The sequence below is a fragment of the Chiroxiphia lanceolata genome, chromosome Z (assembly GCF_009829145.1).
Source record: "Chiroxiphia lanceolata isolate bChiLan1 chromosome Z, bChiLan1.pri, whole genome shotgun sequence".
In the NCBI taxonomy this organism is placed as follows: Eukaryota; Metazoa; Chordata; class Aves; order Passeriformes; family Pipridae; genus Chiroxiphia; species Chiroxiphia lanceolata.
In genome coordinates, this window is record NC_045671.1 from 38,908,166 (window position 1) to 38,932,631 (window position 24,466).

At 38.8% G+C, this 24,466-nt stretch overlaps 1 protein-coding gene across 5 annotated transcripts in view; it reads right to left on the reverse strand.

Moving 5' to 3' along the window:
• The window catches only part of SSBP2 (single stranded DNA binding protein 2), a 130,078-nt gene that overhangs the window by 94,712 nt on the left and 10,900 nt on the right, over positions 1-24,466 (reverse strand). For all 5 annotated transcript variants that reach the window (XR_004354771.1, XM_032676735.1, XM_032676733.1 and 2 more), the window contains exons 2-4: positions 6,765-6,837; positions 2,401-2,462; positions 688-772 (exon numbers count right to left, since the gene is read on the reverse strand). Coding sequence is in view for 4 of the 5 variants with exons in the window: in XM_032676735.1 (XP_032532626.1) it covers positions 688-772; positions 2,401-2,462; positions 6,765-6,837 (220 nt within the window). In the remaining variant the exon portion in view is untranslated. The remainder of the gene's footprint in view (positions 1-687; positions 773-2,400; positions 2,463-6,764; positions 6,838-24,466) is intronic.

Here is a 24,466-nt window from a genome sequence, read left to right on the forward strand (position 1 = left end):
CTGTAAGACACCAAGCCATTACAACAGAAAATAGTCACTTGGCTGATTCATTCCTGTTGCTGCAAATCTGTGTTTGTAAGACATTGGCAGTAATTTTATCTGTAGAAATGTATTTCAGCAGTAACTAGACAGTATTTCTAAGACAGATCTGGTAAAGACTCAAGGAGAGAGGTTTCACAGTTGTACTGCGAGAATTATTCTCCCTCAAAACACCACTGAACTTCCTGCTGTGTTTTGAACTAAGTCTCAAAGGCAGCAAAACTGGCATAAAACTTCTGCCCTTTAATACTCCCATCTCCCAGATGATTTTGCATTTAAGAAATTCCATGATGCTAAATTGTTTATTAGGATGAGAAAGACTTACTCCAGGATACAAAAACATCTGAACAACCACACTCTCAGGCTGTGGGGTCCTGGTAGAAGCCAGGGGATCAATTCTAACTGCTGTACAGCCTTTTCTTTAGCACTGGCAGAGCTAAATGGGTATTTGGACAGGTCACATCCATGCTTCCATTTGCCTTTGTGACCAGCCTGATGTGTCCATGTACAGAAGGATATTCTTTATTCTGCTTTAACACCTGGGACAGCATCTTGATCTCTGAGACAGCTTCCAGGAGTTACTCATGTTGTGCTCCATCACATTTTATCACATGCAACTAAAAAATGTGGTAAAGGCACAAAACTTACATAGTCATGGAAGGCTTTTGCTTCACTTGAGTGTTCACATGTTTCTCGTCTTTCTGGAGCTGCACAGTAGAGATCCCAAAATACACTGCAAGAAGTTACAGAGAGGGTGACAACGTCACTGTAATGCTCATGTAGATTCTATGGTGTACACACCTCCCCCACATGCCTGTCCCTGTGTAGAAACAGACACATTACTTTCCCTCCAAGGGATGAAAACACCTCTGAGGAAGAATTTAGCTTTGTAAAACACCTGTGAGGAATCAAGTCCTGCTGTCTGATCTCTGAGGCAAGCAGTGCTATTCCTTTAATACCACTGTAGTATAGACCAAAAATGTAGGCCAATATATATGGCTTAAGAGTATAATGTGTATTAGTTTGCACTTAATCTCATCCTTCTAGCAACTGCTCCAATTAACTTCCACAAAGATGGATTTGTAATAACATGGAAAGGAAAGAAATTGGAGAGAGAGACAGGAGTCCTTCCAATGTCAAGGTTCACAGATTTTCAGAATGGTTTGGGTTGGAAGGGACTTTAAAGTCCATCCAGTCCCACCCCGTGCCATGAGGGACACCTTCCACTATCCCAGGTTGCTCCAAGTCCAATCCAACCTGGCCCTGGACACTTCCAGGGATGAGGCAGCCACAGCTTCTCTGGGCAAATGTCCAATATTGTCCCTAAACAGAAGTTCCCAGAGAATCTGGTGCATGGACCACTTTCTGGTGTAGAAAATAGATGGGCATGTTCTTGGGTCATAAAGAAAGGAAACTAAGGTACCTACTCCCATTGGTCTTCCCCCCAAACCTCTTCAGAGTTATACACAGATCAGATATAACACAAAGTTTCTGGAATGAAACTGCATGCATGTTAGAATGATTAAAATAATAAAAGTTGTCATCGTAGTTTTTTAATGGTTTATAACTTAGTCCAGCACCCGCTTTACAATCCTATAAAATTATAATCCTTTATAACTTAGTCCAGGGCCTTGTGGACAATTTGAGTACTATACTGCAGACCATCAGAATTAGAGATAACACAGAAATGAGAGATAAAAAGGACACATTCTTCTTGCTAGGCTTCCATCACACAATTAAAGCTATGAAAGAATGGTCAGTGAAAAATATGCCACCTTCCATGCAACTGTACAGATCAGTTGGGTTCAAATGGGACCATTTTAAAACTTGTAAATTCTTGTACTGCTGACAGCTGGACATGTTCTCTGCAATTTTGTATTCTTTCAAACACAGGCATATTGGATATATTCAAATGTGACAATGAATAAATGCCATGGCTATACAGCAGTGACTGTGAGAATTCTACACACACAAATGTGGACTGTAGGCTGAGAAAGTTCACACCCACACAGAGGCTCTGTATATTGGGGGTTTTTTTTCCCAAATGCAATTATTTAGGATACGCAGAGTAATTTTTAATTGCAAAATTTTCTGGAAGGTGAAGAAAGAAATGCAGGCCATTCTCTCCAGAAAATGCTTTTTTAACAGTACACAGGCAGTATTTCTTTTTTTCTGTATCTAATATCAGTATCTTTTTCTATATCTAGTTCTCTGTTATTTCATTCCTTAACAAGAAAATGGTTCTTAATTCTCATCCTCCCATTCCTTTTACTATGTTCACCTGAATTTCTTGCCTCCAGCTGCTGGAACCAGCATTCAACATATCCTAAAACATCAGAGGAGAAGAAAATTGGTACTTACCACCACCAAGAATGCAAGAATCCTGGGGGCTCCCCCAGTGTGATGTTTTTTTCCCATCTTATCTAAAATAAAACAATAAAAAGAGAGGTGTACATTTTTGTGATCATTGTGACTAAAAGGCACTACATAATTCAGGTATCAAAAGGATACACAAGATTTCACAGTTATGAAAGGCTTTATGATCATCAATCTGGATGGTCATATTACTTTATTACACTTACAGATACAGCTGATACTTGAAATTAGCTTTTTTCATGCTAGGGAAGCATATTCCAGATTTTTTTTTTGGAGGGGGGAAGGGGCTTCTGAATACAATGTGTGTTATTTTAAGGTAAAAAATGCATGACCAAAAAAACCCCTGATTATAACGTACCCTTAAAATCTCGAGTATTTTGCAATTTGCACAGAACTCGTGTTGTGGATTCAGCAGGTGGCAGTGTTCCCCCCACAGCCACAGCCAGCCAGTGTTTTATAATCCTCAAGGAGTACTTTAGTCAGAGGCGATGTGGAAATTACAAGTAGCATCACAGTTATAATCCAGGCTCCCACCACTCAGTGAAAATGTAAAGCTCTTTTGGCTTGGTTTTCTGTGCTGGCAAGCTCTCCTGAATGCCTATACCAGTTGTGACTTCATTCCCACCCAGGAAGCCTGGTTTGTTTAGCACTGTCTTCAAAGGAAATGCAGTTTAAGAACTCTTAACTCTTGACTTCACACTTCTGCTATTGATCAGTGAACCCATCAGACAACATAAATCACAGTGACTGTGTTCTGCAATACTTCCCAAATACTGCATCTAAACTATAATAATATAACAATCTTATTAATGCCAGTCATTAACTTGTCCTCAAATCCAAAATTAAGTAGTTTGTGCTATAACACAGCCCACATAGCGCTGTCCAGAAGAATGTCTGTCAGAACTGGGTGGAAACTGGGCCACTGTGTGCACTCCAAATTCCTCCAGTTACAAGGACATACAGCATTATTTCCTGTCCAATTTTGTTAAAAAAAAAATAAAAAAAATAAAAAAAATTGTTAAAAAAACAAACCATATTCTTCTCTAGGGACAGAAGTAATGGCAGATAAAAGGAGGGTTATTTTAGTTAAATGCTTAAACAGTCTTAATATGATAGATATTTAAAGATACATATATGTAAAAGTACATAAAAGCTTAATATTATAACTTTCCAAAGGAGACTAGAACTTTGATTCTCAACTTCGATTTTATTTCTTCAGAAATTTAAACACATACAAATTCTCTCAATAGATAACAACAATGTTGTTCATATACCTAAAAATATCATTGGCACTCATATGAAAATCCATATAGAAAATCTCACACTTACATGAAGAAACCCAATGTAATTTTGATATATTACATGAATAAAACTATTCAAAAACAATTTTGCTGTTTTAAATTGTTTTTAAAAGATAACCTTGAGGGACTACCACTTGTTTTGGTAAGGTGGCAGAATGAACCAATACTCCTCACACATGTCAGCAGCTAATATATAAAAAACGTAATTCAAAAAGCACCTGCTTAACTGCTGGCTAAAAAAAATAATAAAAATTTAAGATAAAGGCCAAAGCTACTACAAAGGTATCACGCATTCTTCAAAAACACTTCTCTAAGGCACGACTGCTCCTCATGTGCACTGGGAATGGTTTGGAAAGACTTACATTAATAATCTGGAATGCACAGTACCTCTGAGAAGTTCCAAAATAACATCATGAAGAGATGCACTGCACAATCAAAGGGAAAAGGGGGTTCTGAAGTTGAAAAATCATTCAGTGAAGAGTAAAAATTTTGTCTGCAGGACACCCTCCCTATGCCTAAGATACTGTATTTGTGCTCTTCAAAGCAGGGCTTAGTGAGGAAATTACCCAATTCCTCTTATGTCCTAGGCCATATTTCACCTTGAGAAATTCATTTGGAGAAGAAGCCTGAAGGGAATGTGGAAGTTCGGGGCTCTTTTCAAGGATTTTTGTTTTGTTTTTTCAAAATATTCACACACCTGCCTCACATGGTAGATGTCAGTCTGATCACAGAGACTTACAAAGAATTATTAATCTTAGAAAAAAAACCCTCATTGTCATCTGTATTGGTTAAACTCATAGCCAGGGAATGATTAACTGGGAAATGCCCACCCTCCTGGTCCAGGCTAATGGAATTATTCCTCCAAGGCTAGAATCTAACTAAGGATAGAAAATACGCAGGAGAAGGATCAGATCTTCAAAGGAAACGTACATAATTCAAAGTATACACAAAGCATTACAAAAATATAGGGATACTCAGGACAACTATCTCTAAGTTATTCGGTATCAGAGTGGATGCCATGATATCCAACTTAAATTTTCTTTTAATTTGGTTTCGTGACTCTGAGCTACACTGCCTTGCAGATGTTTAAGGAAGGGCTCCCAACCTTTGCCATTTATACATGTATACGTACTACTGACTGCTGTATACATTCAGTTTTGGACCTACTCTGAACCATTTAATCTTTAATGAAATCCACCCAAAATGACAGAGCAGAGAGGGCACTGAGTCCCAACAGCCACACAACCACTCATAAGTATTGTCAGCACCATATTTACCCTTCTGCACTGCTAATTAGTCAGGTAAATAAACTCACAGCTCACATCAACTCTATACACTATTAATTGTCCCTGACTCACGTTTGCTAACCCTTCAATAGTATCAGTTTTAATTTGAAAGATTTGTTATATCCTCGTATTACGTTGTTCAGACCTGAGAGTTTCTTTGTAAGCCAAGACTGAATTAGTTTTAAAAGCTGTGCTTCAAGACCCTGTATTTAATGTTTTCTAGAAATCCAAATATCATACCAGTTACACTTCTGCCAAGTGCTCATTTTGCAAATACATCATAAAAACAAAATGAGCAAAATTTATCTTATGCAGTGCAGTATTTACAAATGGCAGCTGTTTCGGGAAAGCCAAAATGATACATTATTTTCTCTCTTATTTTTCCACTGCTTTACCGAAGAGAAAAAAAATTGTCAAAAACATACTTTATTATAAACTCAAACTTGCTTTATGGTGAACTTGCCACCAGCTGCTGCAAGAGAGGAGCCCTGAAGAAAAGATACAAGGACTCCCTGAAACAACATCTCAGCCTTGGCCATATTGATCACCATAACTGGTCTACTCTGGCCTCCAATCGGGAGGCCTGGAGACACACCATCTGTAATGCTGCTGCTTCCTTTGAGAACGCACACAGGATCACTCTCGAGGAGAAAAGACAACGCAGAAAGAGTCATATCTTGCAGAATATACCACCTAAGGAGTCTTTCTGCTGTGCCTTTTGCAATCAGATATATCTGTCTCGTATCGGCCTCATTAGCCACCACCGTGCATGAAAGAAATGTGGATAGAGCCTTCCTAAATCTTCGTTCGCGAAGCCTAGCCATGATAAACTCAAACTGATACTACCACAATTCTACCCCTTTTCCTTCTCTCTGCTACATGAATTTTGTATAAGTATCACAAACAACACTCTGGATTCTCATCCTCCCCTCTTCAACCTCCAAAATGTCAGCACCAGCATAGTAATTTTATTAGCTTTTGGAGGAGGATTGGCTGAATCAGCAAATTTTCCTAGTATATCATCTTGCCTATTTTTTCATGACTTCTGCTCACTATTCAACTGTTGTTATTATTATTATCTTAAATATTCCTGTCAAAGAAAGATTAAAAACAACAATAAATCCAAAAGATCTCAATATGTTTGGCACACATTTATATCTTAGGTCAAATGTAAAATGGTAAGGAGACATAATTTACTTCAATCTTCAAAAGATGCACACATAGCCTTTGAAAGACTATGAAAAAAAAATAACTTGTGTAAAGGTAAAAATTCCATTAGCAGTTGAAAATGTTTAAAAAACCAGGATCTAAATGGTTGCAGGCAACAGTGATTCAACAGATGAAAAGAAGTGAAGTGGTTAAAAGCGCGGTAAGGGCACAGAGAGATGCTCAAGAGAACTGATAGTGTGTGACAGTAGAATTCAAAATACATTATGGTGGTGTATTTTGGAAGGGCCCATCATTCAAAATTGGATATATCAATAGTAATTTGAAAGGTCATAAAAAGAGAGTACCATTGATGTGTTCTCTAACGTGCACATTTATTAGAGAAAATACATTAATCTTTTCCCAACATGGAATGGGGATAACAAACCACAGCAAAAGCATTTACACAAAGTCATGTAAAATAACACGGCAAACTGGCTTCCACAGAATGAGAAACGTGTGCTGGTAGAGGCAAACTGGTATTGAAGGTTCTCACTGCTGTTGTCCTAGACCCAATCAAGTTTATCTCACAAGGAAGTCGTGCAAGGAAACGTACCTCTGACAAAAACGTCTGGGCAGATTTCTGTGCTCCTACATGGAGCAGATATTCATATACGTATAGTGCTAATCTGAAAAACAAAAAGAAAGGACAATATTTAGTGCTGTGCATTTGTTTTCTCCTCTTCTTTAAAGACAAAAGATTATCATAAGTTGCACAAGGTGCATCCCGCTACCTACCACAGCCCACGATGTACTGAACGTGTCAAATCTATCACCTGTACCAGAAGTTTTAAACTAGACATGTAGGTCAATCTGACCAGAGGTGTTTAAATAGTAGTTAATTAAGTATTATTAGACCCCCAAATTACTTAATGTCAACATTTTTAATGATATTTGGACAAGTGCCCAGTGAACTATCAACTGACCTACTGCTGCTCTCTATGAGTATGCCTACTGTAAATACAAGATATTCATACAGTAACACTGATTATTTTTCCAGAGCAAATTTCTTTACACATGGAATGTGTCAAGCTGTTAGCACACTTGAAAAATAGCCTGTGTTTATCCAAAGAACACACAAACCCCAGGCTACATCAGGAAAAGCAATTCCAGCATCAATGCAGTACCACCACACCTGTCGAGCGAAGTGCAAACAGGCTTTCAGATTCATTCAGACTTGTGCTCTGATGACAACAGAACTACAAACAACTATTACAGCTCCCAAAGGAGCTTCCCAAAGAGCCCTTTCCAGATACATCTCCAAGGAAAGACAAAGAGCTGGAACAAGGATCTCACTGCTGTAAGAGGATTCATTCCCTGAACGATCAACCGGCACAACCTGGGCTGGGAAGGCCTGTGCAGCAGCCCAGGAACGGTGGAGCAGGAACAGCAACCAGATCCAATTGATACAGGCCATGTAGGCAAAATTTAAATTAGAAAACCAAAGAAGCAACACTTTCTATTCCTCTGATTCTCTAGAGGGGCTCCCATTTGTCTGTGCGCTTAAGTCTTTCAAAATGAACCGTTGTGTAAAAGAATGATTTAATAATAATGATTGGAAACGATCTATAAGACATTTCGGGAGGAAAAGGGAAAAGGGAAAAAGGGAAAGGGAGGAAGACGAGGAAGAAGAGGAAGAAGAGGAAGAAGAGGAAGAAGAAAAAGAAGAGGGAGAGGGAGTGTCCTTTAGCAGCTAAACTGCTTTTAAGAAGTAAAATGTACTTGCATGCACTTACTGATACATGGTTCTTTTTATTTGAAACATTCTTAGTTATCATATTCGAAAACCTGCAGTTAACTACGCACAGTAGAGAGGAAGAGTATGTGTCTTCCTGTTACAGTTCAAAACCCCATGCAATGATCACTGTCATCATGGCACTGATAGAGTAGTAGTTATTGCAGTGACCTACTAAGCGTGAAATTTTAAAATCTCGGAGAGATATTCCATAAAAATTATTTTTGTTTGTTGTTTATACTTTCTACACGCAATACACACATACACATTACTTTACTCTTTGTCCAACTTCAAAAGCAAAAATGTACTTTTTTCCTTAAATATATATATATATATTCAAACATGACTGGTTGTAGTTTGCACTCTGTGAGTATTGTGGGGAGAGAGGATCTCTTAGAAGTTGACTCAATTCTTCACAGTTTGATTGTCATCCAAATCTTAAGCAATAAATATTCGTAGATGAAATCTAAGACAGACATAACAGGCAGAGTGGAAGCGCTTTTCTGCTACAGCCAAGACATCCCGAATACCCAGTAATGCTTTAAAGCACCTCTTTGTCTTACGAAACTCCCTTTTTTCTTCTTATCAAAGCATGAAGCCTGAGGTCCAGATAAAAGGATTTGTGTGATCATGTCCTTTCTGCCTCGCAAATGAAAGCGAAACAGCACAAAACCCTGGAGTTTATTGCAGGGGTTTTCACCACCTCCACAGGTCTGCCATGCATTGAAAGCTTTAGTAAATACGGCACCACGATGCCCAAACTGACAGCACAAGACTGTAATACCCAGAGGAATTTGTGACTTTCACCTCAAGGCCTCTGGAGGCTATCTGTGAAACACAGAAAAGCTCCAGCCCAGCCCAACACCCCCACCCTGTTCCCATCATCTCTGGTCCAAAAATCCAAGATATTTTAACACTGCAAAAAAGACAGACCTAAAACTTTGACTTAAACATACGGAATGTGCTAATTAAGCACTATGATAACTGTAACATCTCCAACTCTTTGATATGCCCTATTACCTTTTGGGGTAAACACACTGGTAGTGAAATGAAACAGTGTTTAATAAGTGTGGGGGAGTAAACATGACAGATTTCAGTAAAACAATAAATACGCTGTGTTTTAGGCTTCCAAGTTGATCCACCTGTGGTAAATCCCACGCTAGCAAGGGGACTGGCTGCCTCCTGTGCCAGGAAAGCCAGGACCACCTTCCACGAACAGCTGTGAGACTGGAGGCACAGCACAAAATAACCTGTTTGAGTCTTATTAGATCTGTATCTCTGGTCCATCCCCTGTTATTATGCTGTCAGGAAGTCTTTACAGAAGTCAACAATGTTATACTTCATTCAGAAATAAATGCATTTACCATAGAGATCAAAAGAAAGATACTAACGTTTAAGAGTGTTGCAGCAAAAAGGATCAATGCAAACTGATGTTCTGAGGAAAGGCATCGGAGACAACCCAAAAGACGCAACACTGTATAACAAGGAGGAATACCAGATACACAAACTTTAACTACAGGACAGACCAGAGTAAGATAAAAACCAGGCTACATTTCAAACGTGTAAAATGAACAAATGAATAAACTATTTAACATCTGGGCAGAATGTAACAGTGAGGTGGTCTTTGACAATAAAGGACTTGGGTTTGAAGTGACATTTTAGAAGACAGTTTTTACTCATTAAACTGGTGCGAGAAACCATGCAAAAGCAGCGAGCAGACATATGTTAAATTTTCACATTTGCATACTTGTTGACATCCCATGAGTAATGTGAGGAAAAAATATTTCCAATCAATTTATGACAATGCTGAAGTAATTTTTTTAAAGACATGACACAGGCCAGAATTCCTCACTCCCGGCCAAGACAATTAGAGCACACATTCATCTGTAGCCTGATGAAACACTCACTTCATGAACAAACAAAAAAGGTTACTGTCTAGCTCATTTTGCTAACGTAGTGCACTTTGTCTGAAGTTTCTGCTCTAACTGGACAATGCATTCTTACATCCTACAAGTACGTACTGAATTCCAAAGAAATGAACCATCTAAGTGGTTCAAGTCAACCAGTAATCAGAATATTACCAGGAAATAAACAGTAATCCCTTTTGCTGTGCTGTGGGAATGACATTCTTACATGTTAAGGTGGGAAGATGCAATTAGTTTAGTGAGAGTTTACAACTGAAGCCTTGCAGCAGTATTTCCATTGATGAAAACATGATTAACTCACCCAATTCCAATCCAAAAGACTAAGATTACACATCACAGAAATGTCCCTAAGATACTAGCACCTCCTCTGTCATCAACAGACATTTTGCTGTTAATATCTGATGCTGGCTGTAAAAAAAATAAAGTACCTATAATGAGAATGTTCTAGATCTGAGCATCAGCATGATACATTTAACATTTTTAGATTGGTAAGACTTATTTTTTTTAAAACTATTCATGTATGGAGAGTTCTGCATACGGCATGTGGTTTTTTAACAGTAATAAAAAACCTAGCAAATCAATATCCATATATAATTTTGAGTGAACAACAATGAAAAATAACTCCATAAAAAATCTTAAATTCCTCTCCATGTTTCAGAAGACTTCAAGTATTCCAGAATTACTGCTCTGACCTATGAAGAGGAGGAGCTATTTTGTTATTTGTAAAAAGGGCTATAGACTCCATTTCAAATCCAGAGGCTCTTTAGAATCTCACTCATTTCATAATAAAAATACAAACCTCACTCCCTGAAATAAGAGAACGTAGCACTGAATCCATATCTTAAATTGGGAGTTTCTTGAACAAATTTTCTTGAATCCATCAATCCAGTATTTTAAAACCTGCTCTGAAGCTCTTGATGATGAGTTGGTTTTACTAAATTTCAATTAACAATGGTAAACAATATTTTAAGAAAGTTGTTTGGTTTTTTTTTAACAAACATGTATGCCAAACCACTCTTTCTGGCCTACTCGATCATACTGACAGTAATTTTCCCTGCGTTCTCTCTCTCTCTCCTCTTATTTAGCACATTAATATGCTAATATAATTTCCCCTATATTTTCAATATATTTTTTTCATTAATGGCCTTGACACTGTAGTGATTCACCTCACACATCCCCCAGCACACCAGCTCTCCCAGGCACATCGTTTCACCTACATGCCATTGATATTTTTGGTTTTTTACCCTGAGTCCAGCAGGCTGCCCTTTCCAAGAGCTTCTAATCATGCCAGTCTGTTGCTTTTTTTTTTTTCAGCTCCAAACATGATCTATGTTAATGTTAGTCCTCTGTATCCCTTCAGCAATGTGACTGGTTTTCTTGGAAACACATGGGTATGAAATTAAACCCAAACACTGGTTGAGGAAACAGTAAGTCCCGGAGGAGTTACTCGATGTTTGTTTGGGAATGTGCACTGACTGCTCTGAGAGCTCCTGCACAGCCCAGCAAACACAGCCAGAAAAAAAGTGAATGGATTCAATAAGATTCACACCCATTTATTTCTCCCTCTCTCTGTAGACAGCGGGAAACATTCTTGCATGCCCCTAAATACGTGGGGTTTACACTCAGTGCTACAATGAACAGTGGCCTTGGTGCCTTGCATTAGGCTCATGGTGCTTCTCAAGTAAGCTGATCCTTTCTCCTTGTTTATCCCGGTTTAAAGACAGGAAGAGCCTTCACCTACCACAACTCTGGGCAGGTAGACTCATCTCCAGTCTCCCGTCCACTTGATTCCTTGCAAGATGCCCTGAGACAATGCCTCTTAAAGTCTGGTTGCCCTCCCCTTGATTCTATTTATTGCTTCAAGTGTTAAAACAGTTGCAGTCTATTACTCTAAAAGCATTAAAAACAACAGCAAGGTTTTCCAGTCCACTTGCAGCTCACAAATTTTGCTACTTAAACTCCTGCAGACTTCAACCTCTGACTATTCCCAACAACATGTTAAACCTGTGCACCAGTAAATAACTAAACACTACACAGGTATCTGGTATCCATTGATCTTTTGGAAAAGATCAGAGATGTGTGCAGTAGCGGTGCCTGCAGTCTCTCCCATAAGCACTTAATTGCATGGTTTTACATATTTTCATCTGCTAAGGATGTCTTGGTTTGTGCTAAGATGTCACACTGCACGGCATTCCGCACTTCACTTTCGTCTGACTCTGGCTGAATTTCATATTCATTTTTGTCTCAGGTCTCAGCTTATAGAAATTAGTATGGATCCAAAGTATTGCAAAATCAAAACACTCTTCTGTAGACTCCATCTGGAATGGGATAATTTCCACCCATTTCCAAATACTTCATCAAAAGGTGGATCTTCCTGATGACCTTCAAGATTTCAAATAAACAACTTTGTCCTTTTCGCACCTATGTTTGGCACATATATTCCAAAACAGCAGCTAAAAAATTAGTTACTTGACAAAATATATTTTAAAGTGTAAGCAGAGACTTTTATAAAAATACATGAGATTCCACTTCTTCCTGATAACAAAGGTGGTAACACTGGTCCTCCCTGCTGCTTTCAACAGGATAGCAATGGGTTTTTACATGGTGTTTAATGCAAGTAGTATATGACATGTTACACATTACAGCTGTTCCTAAAGCAGCTGCCTGCTTGGAGTAGAAAAAACTGTCTACAGCAGCACCTGGAAAAGGCTGAGAAAGAGGAAGAAGCATGAATATAATACACTCAGATCCCCAAGGGTGACTTAGACCCAGACCAGCACTGACTGGTCATGCAGTGCCCATCAGCCTCACAAAGCAAGCACCATGTAATTTGATTTTCATTCATACAAATAAATCAGTGTTTCTGAGTATCTGGCTCCTAGAGGGACCCATGTTTTTGCCAATAGCAAAACCAGCTCCTCTGTTTTTGTAGGAAGTACAGGCTGAATATCCTGTTCACAGAATCACAAAATGGTTTGGGACCTCTGGAAGTGATCCAGCCCAACCCCCTGCCAAGGCAGGGTCACCTGGAGCAGGTGACAACCCAGTTGGAGAAAATAAGTCAAATAGACTGTATCATCACTCCCCACTCACTGTGTGCTCCAGTTCTGTGTTCTCTCTTAAGCACAAACTCCTTACTTATACCTTGGACACTCTGAAGAGACAAGCAGTAACGAGTCATCTCATGAATTTTATGGGAATCATAGATGATGAAACAGAAGATGAATTTCCCTGAGTATCTACCTAAAAAGTGATGGTAGAAAGTAATTTGTATGACTTATTATGAACCAATAATATTTTATTCTGGAGAGAGTAAGTCCTGAAAGGATCAGAGTAAATCTAACAGACCTCAGAAGTCAAAGAAATTCAGGGAATTGGTAGAAAGAGTTTTTTCAGAAAAACAGATAACCTGAAGAAAAGAAATGCAAGACAAACATGAGGTGGTTCAGGCTATATTAAAAAACTCATGGCAACTATCAGTGGAAGACAGACAGAAAACAATAAAGAGGTTACTCTGGTTTGCATAAAAGATTCCTCAGTGATCCAAGAAAAAATTGCAACAACAATGAAGAAAGTAAAGGCACGCAACAGTAATAGCCCCAATTAAGTATTTGGGTCCAGTAGATGACAACTAAGCATCTGCCTGAGCCATAAAGTTTCCCTTCCAAAAGAGGCCCTGCACTGGGACTGCGGTGAGAGAACTCAAGGAATTTCTCTTAAAAAACCCAAATCAACAGCAACCACCCCCCAAAAAACGAGATCTTTATAAGCATAGATAAATAGGTAAATAAACCTATGGAAATCCTCAGCACACCTAAACTGATGGTACAGAACTTGATGCACTCTGTTCCTCCTCAGATAACTGCTGTTCATGCCCACCCTTGGCTGACAGAGAGGTGCTGGAGGGAACCTCTTGCTGCTCCCCCAAACTGGTCCACAGCCAAGATGGACCAGCCCACACCTCCAGTTCAGTCCACATTTCCACTCCAGATTAGCTGGAGCACCAGCCTCAAGCTACAGTTCCTGCATTACAAGTTTGCTGAGGCTTCACTCCTCTCTCACACTGCCCAGGGGATGGTCTACTGCCCAAATATACGTATTTTACAACTTTACAGCTAATTTGCTTGGGCTCTAAACTGCAAGTTACAAGAAATATCTTCCTTTTGAAATGCAGGTCATAAAAAAACCCCCCAGAGTGGTTTCTGTATCCTCCCATCATATTTTTACAGTGAGGATACTTTCCAAGCAGAAAGAATTTCAGCAACAAAATGAAGATGTTTGAAAATCTGTCTAACGAAGAGCTGACCTACACATTAAAAAACCATAAATAATAATAAAAAAAAACCTCCAGCAAAAATAAAATCTTGCAGTACTTAAGCTATACTGCCAGATGTTTGACTGTCGTTCTAGAAAATCTGAATGCCAACTCTCCAAACTGCTTGCACTGGATAGCGTTTGAAAGGCAAAAACCAGGTACTGGACAAAAGGGATGGCAAGAATTTGATTCTGTACTGACAGCTGATGTCTGGAAGAAGAACTAAACGCGTATTTGCTTGTAATTGAAACAGGGGAAATAGGAAAAACCACTTCTCACACAATCTCTGGCTGAGCACTTACTTCTAAATCAAATTTTAAGGACCTGAGCATTCAAAAGACTGCAGTTCTACCATGTGCAGGACATAACTCAGACTGGCTGTTCTGCTCTTAGCAATTATGAATGCATTCCTGTACAGTATATCTTCAATTCAGAAAAGGCTGTCTTCCAACTGGTTTACACTGGAAAAGAGATAATTTTCTATTTTACAATGTTTTAAAGTATGCATTACTAGAATACTATAATCCGTCCTGGAACCAGTTTTTGAGTTAACTTCATGGATGACTTCATAAGCAGGCAAGTCAGGAATACAGGATGTAAGTCAGTGTCACATTGTCAAGATTCAATTGCTGCAGCAGGACAATAAACAGCCTAATAGGAGACTTCAACAGGACATGGCTTTTAAGATGCCAGGAGCTGGTACTAAAAAGTAAGAGTAAAAATAAATAAATGAAGAGGAGAAGGAGGGAAAGGAAGGGGGAAAAAAGAAAGTGTGAAGGTAGTTTTGCTAGGGAATTTCAGAAAACATTTTCCAATAAAGGATGAGTGATAAAGAATTTAACGAGAAAATCCTCTGTAATAATAGGGCCAAAAAAAAAAAGCTTCAAAATGTACTCCAAAATGTTTTATTAAATATAAACACTACTTTCGTATTGCTCATGTTCAAACTCTTGCCTAGGCAGCCTTTCTCATTTCTTCTTAGTGACATCTTGAAGAATTCTGATCAAATTGCTTGAGAACACAGAAAAGTTGATTAAAAGAAAGTTACAAAACTTCCATGCATTTTCCATTTCTCAGTTAAATATGAATAGAATATTAAGATTCAGCACATATTTATATTTAAGATGCTGTTTTCATGCTATTTGAAATTGACTTGAGATACTTATATGGTGTTAAAGAGATCTGGATCTCAAGTGACAAAATTACACACAAAGAATCTCAGAATCCCAGACTAGTTTGGGTGGGAAAAGACCCAAAAACTCATCTTGTTTCATGGGCAGGGACACCTTCCACTATCCCAGGTTGCTCCAACCTGGCCTTCCTTGACATTTCAATAGATAATTCTTCATTTATTACCTTCATCATCCTTTTTTCATTTTTCCTGTTTCTCACCATTAAAAGACAAACTAATCCTGAATTACTCTGGAAACTCTTAGAAGCAGATTCCAGTGTAAGAAGCTGGAGTCTGCTCAGCATAGGGGAATTACAAATAGCAGAGAGCGGGGGACCTGCCCTTGCTGATCCTTATCCCAAGCAAGATCTACCTGCAGAAGCAAGGGAAAAATACTGGTTTTAATTGCTGCTTTTTCTACAGTCTGCCAGCATTATCTCCACACACTGTAATGAAATTACAATGGGTGGGAAAGAGAGGAGGGGGACACTGCAAGACTCCACCAAAGATACTGCACAAGTCACTCCCAGTACCAACTGATGGAAAAAAAAACTAGTGACATTCTTTTATTGTTTCTACTAACCTACATATTTTTTACCAGTTTACATAAATAAATCAATTCATGATTTCCCTGTTTCATGTTTTATATACAGAAAGGCAGAAGATAATGCTTTTCAGACACAACCACTTAAGTTTTACAAGGCATAATGTTCAAATTATTATGAAACTATGTTACATAAAACTTTTATAATGAGAAATTAAGATTATGACTCAAACTTTACTCTCGTGCAGCATGTATACACTTTTTCAAAAAAAGTGTTGATACAAGTTTCTGAATAACTGCAAAAACAACGAGGAAAGAAAAAGGCACTAAACTTGCAATGAATAGCAATAAAATGAAAAGAAAGGCAACACTTGTGATTTATTAAGAAACTCTCGTATTTCTGTATGAACTGTTCCTTTGATAGAGAATGGAGTAAAAAATCCACACTTCAGTTCTCAGCTAAGTGCTGAATATCCTTCAGACTTGTCTCACACTTTACTGAGACAGACTGAAACAGAGAAAAAAACAGACTGCACTTGAAATGAACAAAATCAACCAGCTACCATTAAAGAAAAGATGTTTGGGAAGGGGCACCACAAAGACCGATGACTAGAGAAAAACTATTTATGATATCTTTGTCATATTAAGTCAGTGTTATGTGAAATGTATCTGCAAAAGAAGAAAAGGGAAAATTAGAAAGAGATCTCACAAGAAATTGTATACATATACACAGATTTGCATTAAATGCAAAATTTTTATTTGCATCAGCAGATGGTTGCATTAAAACCAAAGATAAACAAAATGTTCAACTGCCTGTTTAAACACAGGAATATCATTTCTTACCCTTGACGTAACTCGAAGTGAGACTTGAAACTAAATCTTGTACTCAAGTTATAATACTATGCTTTATCTCCCAAATTACTGATGTTCAACCTGGCCCTATGTCTATTTAGAAAACACATTAACTAGTTTTTAAAAATATCCTTGTATTAGTATATTACAAGAAGACAGCACCAGGCATTCACAGCTCTTGATTTCACTTTCACCTCAAAAAGCCAACCCTGCTCCATTTTCTCCTCAGCAGGGAGGGCTGGAGTCAAGTGCTGAAATTATATTTAGTAGCAAATATAAAGTATTTATAAATCTGCATCGAGTAAATCAAATGTTTAATATATATTTTAACAAAAGGGTCATTTGTTATGGATTTTAGGGCAGCAGTTAGGCAAAACTGTCTTTAACACCTTGTACTGTGTGCTTGCTGCCATATACAACACACATTCTTCACGCCTGTAACCTATTTAATAACAGACATTAATTATTCATTGCCCCTCTATAAACAATTTATAAATGTACCCTCACCATAAAGTATGACCAGACTGGTCTTTGCTCCCACAACGAAGGTGTCTGCACTATTTTAACTGCTGCATTAAGAAGCAAACCCTACTTATAAAGAGCCTAACAGAGATACATTTTGTGATATAAAAACATAATCAAATAGCATAATCTACCATTTACATCAGAATTCAGTATTATGCAGTGGATTTCCCAAAATGACTGTGGTTACAATGCCACAGTTAGCAAAACTAAAAGTCATGTTTAGGTGTAATAGAAGTTTTTTATACTTCTGTCATGCAACTATTGGATAAGTTCAGCTTTTCACCTTGGAGTGTCTTAATAAGTAACTTTTTTAACAAGATACCTCAGCCAACACTGCCTATGGTGTCCTGCTTGCCCAAATGGGAGTGAAAATTTTAGGAAAACTGTGTATTTTGCTGCTCCAGGTTTTAGACTTTGGAAATAATACTGAGTGTTAACTGAGTGTCAATCTTCTCTTTCAGAGTGGCTGCCATTCTTTATATTTTTAGTATGAAAATCAGTTAATAGTTTTAGTATGTATAAGGCGTTTTGTGACTCCTTCTGGCTTTTTCTATATATGTTAATTCCTCTCACACGAGAGCTGCATTAAATTTAAAGCACAGTCTTTCAGCAACACACAAGAAAAGTTCCTTAATAGCAAGACACAAGGAACAACACTTCCACAAGTTTTCAAGTCTGCTGTTTGCACGTCCTTTCCCTGGAATTTTTCTCCAACTCAGTGAGTAATCAACTACAGCTTTGTAATACTGCTTAAACATTTTTCTGATTAAAATCAGAATTATCCTTATGGAACAGATTTTTTCAGAACAACACAAGGAGCATCAGCCCCAAATATCAGTGGTGCAACACATGTCACCTGTGCTGTTCGTCTCTGAAAGCATGTTCAGGAGAACAAACACCAACTGCAAGTAAGACCATATGCAAAAAAATTCCCAAGCAAGAGCAACACAGCACAGCCTATACATAACTCCTTGTTCTCAGCAGTCTAGATCCATTCAGAAAAGAGACACTGCACCAGGGAAACATAAAATACACAAAAAAACAAAGGCTCATAGTGTAGAATTAACTCATGCAGTTCAAAACTACTCATCTATTTTAAGTCAATGAGAAATACGAATCACAGTCAAGGTTGCTCTCTGTACATGTGAAAAAATGTTCGTCCTTAATAATAAAATGTCCCTTTCACACCTAAATTATGCCTTCTATGTGGCATCTCAACATGAAAGCATGAACAGAAAAACACACCGAACAAGTTCTTGCCCTAGGAAGCTCACAGGAAAGTTGACAAAGGAACAACTATGTAATTTGAATAAAAGAGAAAAGAAGTTCATGAAATGAAGACAGACTAATCGCTGCTTTATAAGATATGTGAGGAAAAAGGAAACACAGCAAACATAGGAGGCAATAACCATGTACATCCAGGTAAGAGAAAACATTAGAAATTACACTTTCTGAGGAAACAACCCCAGGATGAGACACTTTAGGTGGCATTCAAGATCCCTGGTCCAAGACAGCCTAAACTGGATGGTTGGAGGTACCAGGTGAGAATTTGCAGAGTGAACACAGTGGTTAACAGGAAACAACACTGGGGTGCAAGGAACTTCCACCACCAGCAGCATCTTCTGGTCTCTGTCCAATGAGGAAAACACCGGAGAGTATTTTCACAGATGACCATGCCTGTACAGGTGATGTAACCTTTCTACTGCTCAGTCAACAAGCCAAGTCCATCTGGAGTTTGGAATCACTAAAAAGGTCTTAAGCACCCTTCAGAGTGATGAATACAACCCCTTCAGGACTCTTATGCAGGTATCTCTAATCCTTTGAAGATCAGCTTTGAAGATGTCCTTAAGACTATAAAACAACAATCATACGTGGGGGGAAAAAATGGGAATAACACATGAACAAGCAAGCCTAAGATAAAGATCTGTAAAATTCAGTGGGAAACTCGAGACAACCTTGGCAAGACCAGTGCAGTTAAAAACTGCTCATTATTCCTCAATATTGTTCCCTTACAAAAATGTTCCCTTTGCAGTGCTTCTGACCTGAATAACGCCCTTGCTTTTCAGAAGGTGGCTACTCAGTGGTTCCTCATTGCTCCCTCTCTCCAGGAGAGCACAAGCCTTACTGTGATAATCACAATAAAGGAGTTGTAACCCAAACCCGGGGACTTGGCTATGCCTCAAAGAAAATGAGGAAAAACCCTGAAAGGAAATGCCCTTGAAAAGCATATGAGGGACAACAGGAGGCAGGTAAACCTCTAACTGCATCAGGCACAAAACTGCAACAGATGGGGAGAGGCACCTGGAAACATGTTAGTCTCTACAGCGCTTTCTGTCAGACTGTGTGGTCTCTCCTCATCCCCAGAAATGTGGAAAACAGGGAATAGCATGAGGGGGAAAGGGAGTAGCTGGAGATACAAAGTCTTGCCAGTGGAAGTAAAAGTATGTGCTCCACACAGCCTACCTTTATAATATATTTCTAGTGGAAATCCTGCAATTTCCCTAACCCTCCCTGCACGTGTAACAGACATGGAACAGAAAGATAATTCTTAATAAAATATTTTTTTTCCAAAGTAGCTTGTTAAGGGCATCAACCATTAGACTGAATTTAAGCCCTGTGAGAGTTCTGGGATTGATGGTGAGCAAAGTCATAGTGCTTACCTTCTGTTAGGACTTTACCAAGACCTCCTGACAACCACAAAAAAAAAAAAACGCCAAACCTTTTACCAATCAGATCCGTTAGGGCCAACAAAGGGAAAAACAGTATCTCCTCCCAAAGCCCACACCACACAATCCCATCTCCACACACAGACAGCACTGGAGATGCACAGAATATAAATCCTGGCTGTTATCACCAGGATCCCATGTTTCTTTTGCAGTATTTTTTGAAGGGGTATTTTGTTCCACACTAGCTAACTGCTGAATGCTGCTCAAGAAGAGGCAGGAGGGACCACTGCAGCTCCATGGAAAGTAAATCCTGAAGACTTAGGATCCTAAAGAAGGGGAGCTCAGAGGGTAGATCTTGCCTCATCTCCCTTCCAGACCTGCTGGGAACATCAGCACTGGGCTCAAATATTTCTCAGGAAGCTAAGACTTACATTTCATTTGTTTAACTTTCAGTACAATGCTTGAAAATGTAAGCATGCAAAAGAAAAGTCATTGCCACTGCTTCATTTCATTGGGAGGGCCACTTATTAAATCAGAGAGAACTTTTCTCAGTACCCCTGACTATTTCAGTAATTTTACCTATTGATATTAAGAAAAATAAGCCATTGCTTGCTTGTGAAAACCTCACATGAGATTCAAAAAGGTAACATTTGTTGCTCTTCTGTGAGTTTGATCACACTTTTACAGCAACAATTTCATTAAACCGCTGAAATATTATATTTTTTTTCTCTGAAGGGAAAAAACAAGGAAGTAATGATTTCTTTTTTATATTCATCCTCAGACAACATTACTGAAATAATTATAAGGAAGAGGCTGAAATTCTTCATCATTCACCTCAGACCAGAACACGCTTTCCCGTTTTTCACTCAAAAGCCCCTGAAAGAACTTCATTTAAAACAGTAGAAAAAATGCAAGAATACTATCACTTCTCATTTCAAGATGTATCATCTGTTCCCGCAACAAATGCTCACAAACTATGTGATTTTTTGTTTCAGAAAGTTACTGATCTCTGTTTCAGGTTTGATATACCTGCACTGTTCAAGCACAATGCATCACATGCATAGATGGACTATAAGACTTGAGTGGATTTGAACACCGCATAGATGACATGTAAAGGTGCATCACCATCCTCAAATCAAGCTAACACACACACAAATAAAAACTAAACAAACAAACAGAACAAAACAAAAAAACAAACAAATGAAAAAATTGTGTAATTTAACCCACAAATTACTGATTGTGACTTTAATCTCAAATTTAAGCATTTAGTACAGGTTACCCTAAACTGGGAACATGTTCCCCAAATGCTTTTATTCCAAGTATTTGTGTGCTAATTCTAAAAACAACTTTTCAGAGCTAACTGGGAGCTCTTCACGTTGATGGTTTTCCCTTTCACATGCATTCTGTGACCTTTCAGGTAAGAAGGAGAAGATTAGCCCCCTGAGGTGCTTTTCGCACTTGGTCCAAGGTGAACAACGGGCAGGTGCAAACTTTACAATATCAGGACTAAATTTCAAACCCAGTAGCCTGGAGATGAAGATTATCAGGAGTTGCTTGGTAACTGGTTTGACAAAGCACTCACAGTTTCCTAAATTCCAGCTCAGTTGCTCCACCTGGTACCTGGGAGGGGTACTGTCTCCCCTTTATCCTACCTGGGCTGAAGTGTCAGGCTGATGCTCCCATGTAACTGTGCATTTTACATAAATACATTTTATCTGTTTAAAATCTCTGCTGTTTCAGAGTGCCCAAGGTGCTCTAGAGCTCTGTAGGAGACCAAAGCTTCATTCCTGCTCCAGTTATTTCCCTCCCCAGGGCTGCCATGAATACAACAAATGAAATCACGTGGATGGTGATCTTGTCATATCTCATCAGCAAAGCAAGAGTTGGCCTTGGTCATTATTAGAATAAAGAGATTTAAGAGATAAGCTTGCAACAAGACTAGGAAACTTTCTGTACACTGAGCTGAAGTCACTCAGTGTGGCTTCTCTGCAACATCTCCTTTTCCTCCAAGGATTTTACTGAACTTTCCATGTTCAAGGATCACTGGAAAAATTAGTTGTTTGAATAGCAAATATAATGAGTCAGCTGCTCAGTTTATTTAGGATCCCTGCAACTCACACAGCACTTTAAAACAAGTTCTACAGGAAATTCAGTTGGTGAAATATAAAAACTTTATTAGGGCTGGATTTGTAAAGAAAAAAGGTAAAGAAAATCCCATCCAAGATGTCGACAGTGTAATTATATTAGCCTGTTACAAAACAATTAAAAGTAATGAAATTTTGACTTCTCACTAAGTGTTAAGAAGCTTAAGATTAGTATTTAGTTAATCCTTCAGTCCCACTGAGAAGCCCTAACACAGACCAGACAGCATTCTTGAGGTGGTAATGTTGCTCCACAGCTTCTCAGCAGCATCACTCATCATGAGGCAGAGCCTGACATGTACATATAAATTTACAGTTGGGTGGTGAAGAGCTGCTGCAGACCTGCCAACACATACTTGAATCCAGCTGGTTCCAATTAATAGGATCCATCCTGGTGGTTGCTGGCAGCCTCCGAGAGGCTCCAACTTCTGCCACAGCCGAGGCTGGAAACCAGACCACTCAGACAAAAACTCTGCACAGAGATGGCACAGTCACCTCCTCACACTGCAGAGTAGGGAGTTAAGGGGGTAGGAGCAGAACAGTGTGACGTATTGTCATATATAAACAAACATTTGGAGGAGACACAGAGAAAAGGCTGTATGGACAACATACTCAACAGCAAATGCCATTTAATTCTCAATTTAAACTGCACATGATTTCCACCATCTGTCCCTCTTACCCCCCACTTCCCCAATCCTACAGAGACAATACTGGAGTAGTTGCTGGAATCACCACATTTCACTGTAACTTTTCATCTTTAGTGTGAAACTTTGTTAGAAAAAGGGAAAAGAACTGATGGTAGTGAGATCTGGGAAATTATGCTTAAACAGGTTGAAATGGTTCTTGAAGGCAGAAGGTCAAAGAGAATGATTTTTAGTATGTTCTTTCAAAGTAATGTTCATGTGAGTTTCATGGAAGGGTAAGGTTATTTAGAAACTTGAAAATGCTGTGTACACAAGATGTGCCATCAAGTATTTGCAATACCAAAGAACTTCATCAGACCGTAAGCCAGACAACCCACAAAACAGTAACATTAGTAATAAAACAGGGGATTCTGCCACTTGGAAACAAAAAGGAACAAAGAGATTTTAAAGAAATTATATTTTGTAATGCAATATTCCATTTTACGATTCTCTGCATTTCAGTTCGTTTACTTCTTTGTGGTTTTAAGTAGAATATCAATTACATGTACTTTTTAATTCAAACCCCTCTTAAAACAGAAAAGGAGATTCAGTGAGAACAGTATCAGTCAGGGAATGGAGTAATGAAGCTGAATCAAACACCTCAGACCAGGACTCAAACTTCCCCCCAGTTCCAGAAGCGTTCAGATTCCTGGGAGTAAGTGTGGGAAATTTGACAAGCATGCTCGTGAATACATTAACTGACAAGAACCACTGCCCCACTCCAGTTAATGTATATCAGGGGAAAACATGTAAAGAGGCTCAAATAGCAAAATATCTCAGGCTAAAAATACCAAGAACTCCCTCAGCTGGAAGTTGTTAGCAAGAGCTCTGATAAAAATAAGGAACCAGGACAGCATAAATGCTTTCCTTTCCCTGCAGAAAATAAAACTACATTTGGGAGGAAAGTATTCGAAACATAATAAAAGAGGTGACTCACCCCTTTCAACGGGCAGCACACTCTGGAAAGAGGGGAGAGGGAACAGGGATCCAAACCCAACCACAAAGTCCTGGTGGGAGAACAGCAATTCCTAGCTCCCCCCGCCACTGAGTATTCTGTAATACAGACACCATTCCTGCGCTGAAGGATGAGCTGTGGCTCTTGAGGGTCTCCAGAGACAGGTAAAAGACCAAATGGAGTAAATGATTGCTCCTGGAGCCTTCAGAGGTTACTGGGATGCTCCTCCAGAAGGCTGCTGATACCTACTGCAGGACTGTAATGCTGTGGATATTTTGGACATCAAGATTTCCAGACCTGGGCTGTATTTTTAAGTTCTTATGTATTTCTCAAACTTACCTTCACGTAGTCAAATGATAAAAGCCATAATTAGATGAGCCAGCTGTGTTTTGGTTTGCAAGCAGACACGCACATCATTCAGTTCTTTCGTTTTTTCGTGAGCCAGGAAGGGTACCCAAAGACAAGCCCATACCATCTACATTCAACAGCCTCACACACTCAGAAAAGTAAAGGAAGACCAGCAGGGTAGTCTTGTCTCAACTACAGAAGAAACACAGCAACCATGACGATTTATGACAACTAAACCAGCAAATAATGGTACAACAGGAAGACCACAACATCCCACTGCTTCATTTTGGATGGAAAATTCTTAAAATGCGGGAGGAACCGCATAAATAGCAATGATTTTGCTAAAGCATATTCACACAGTCTCATCATTTCATGATCACATAACTGACACTTGTATA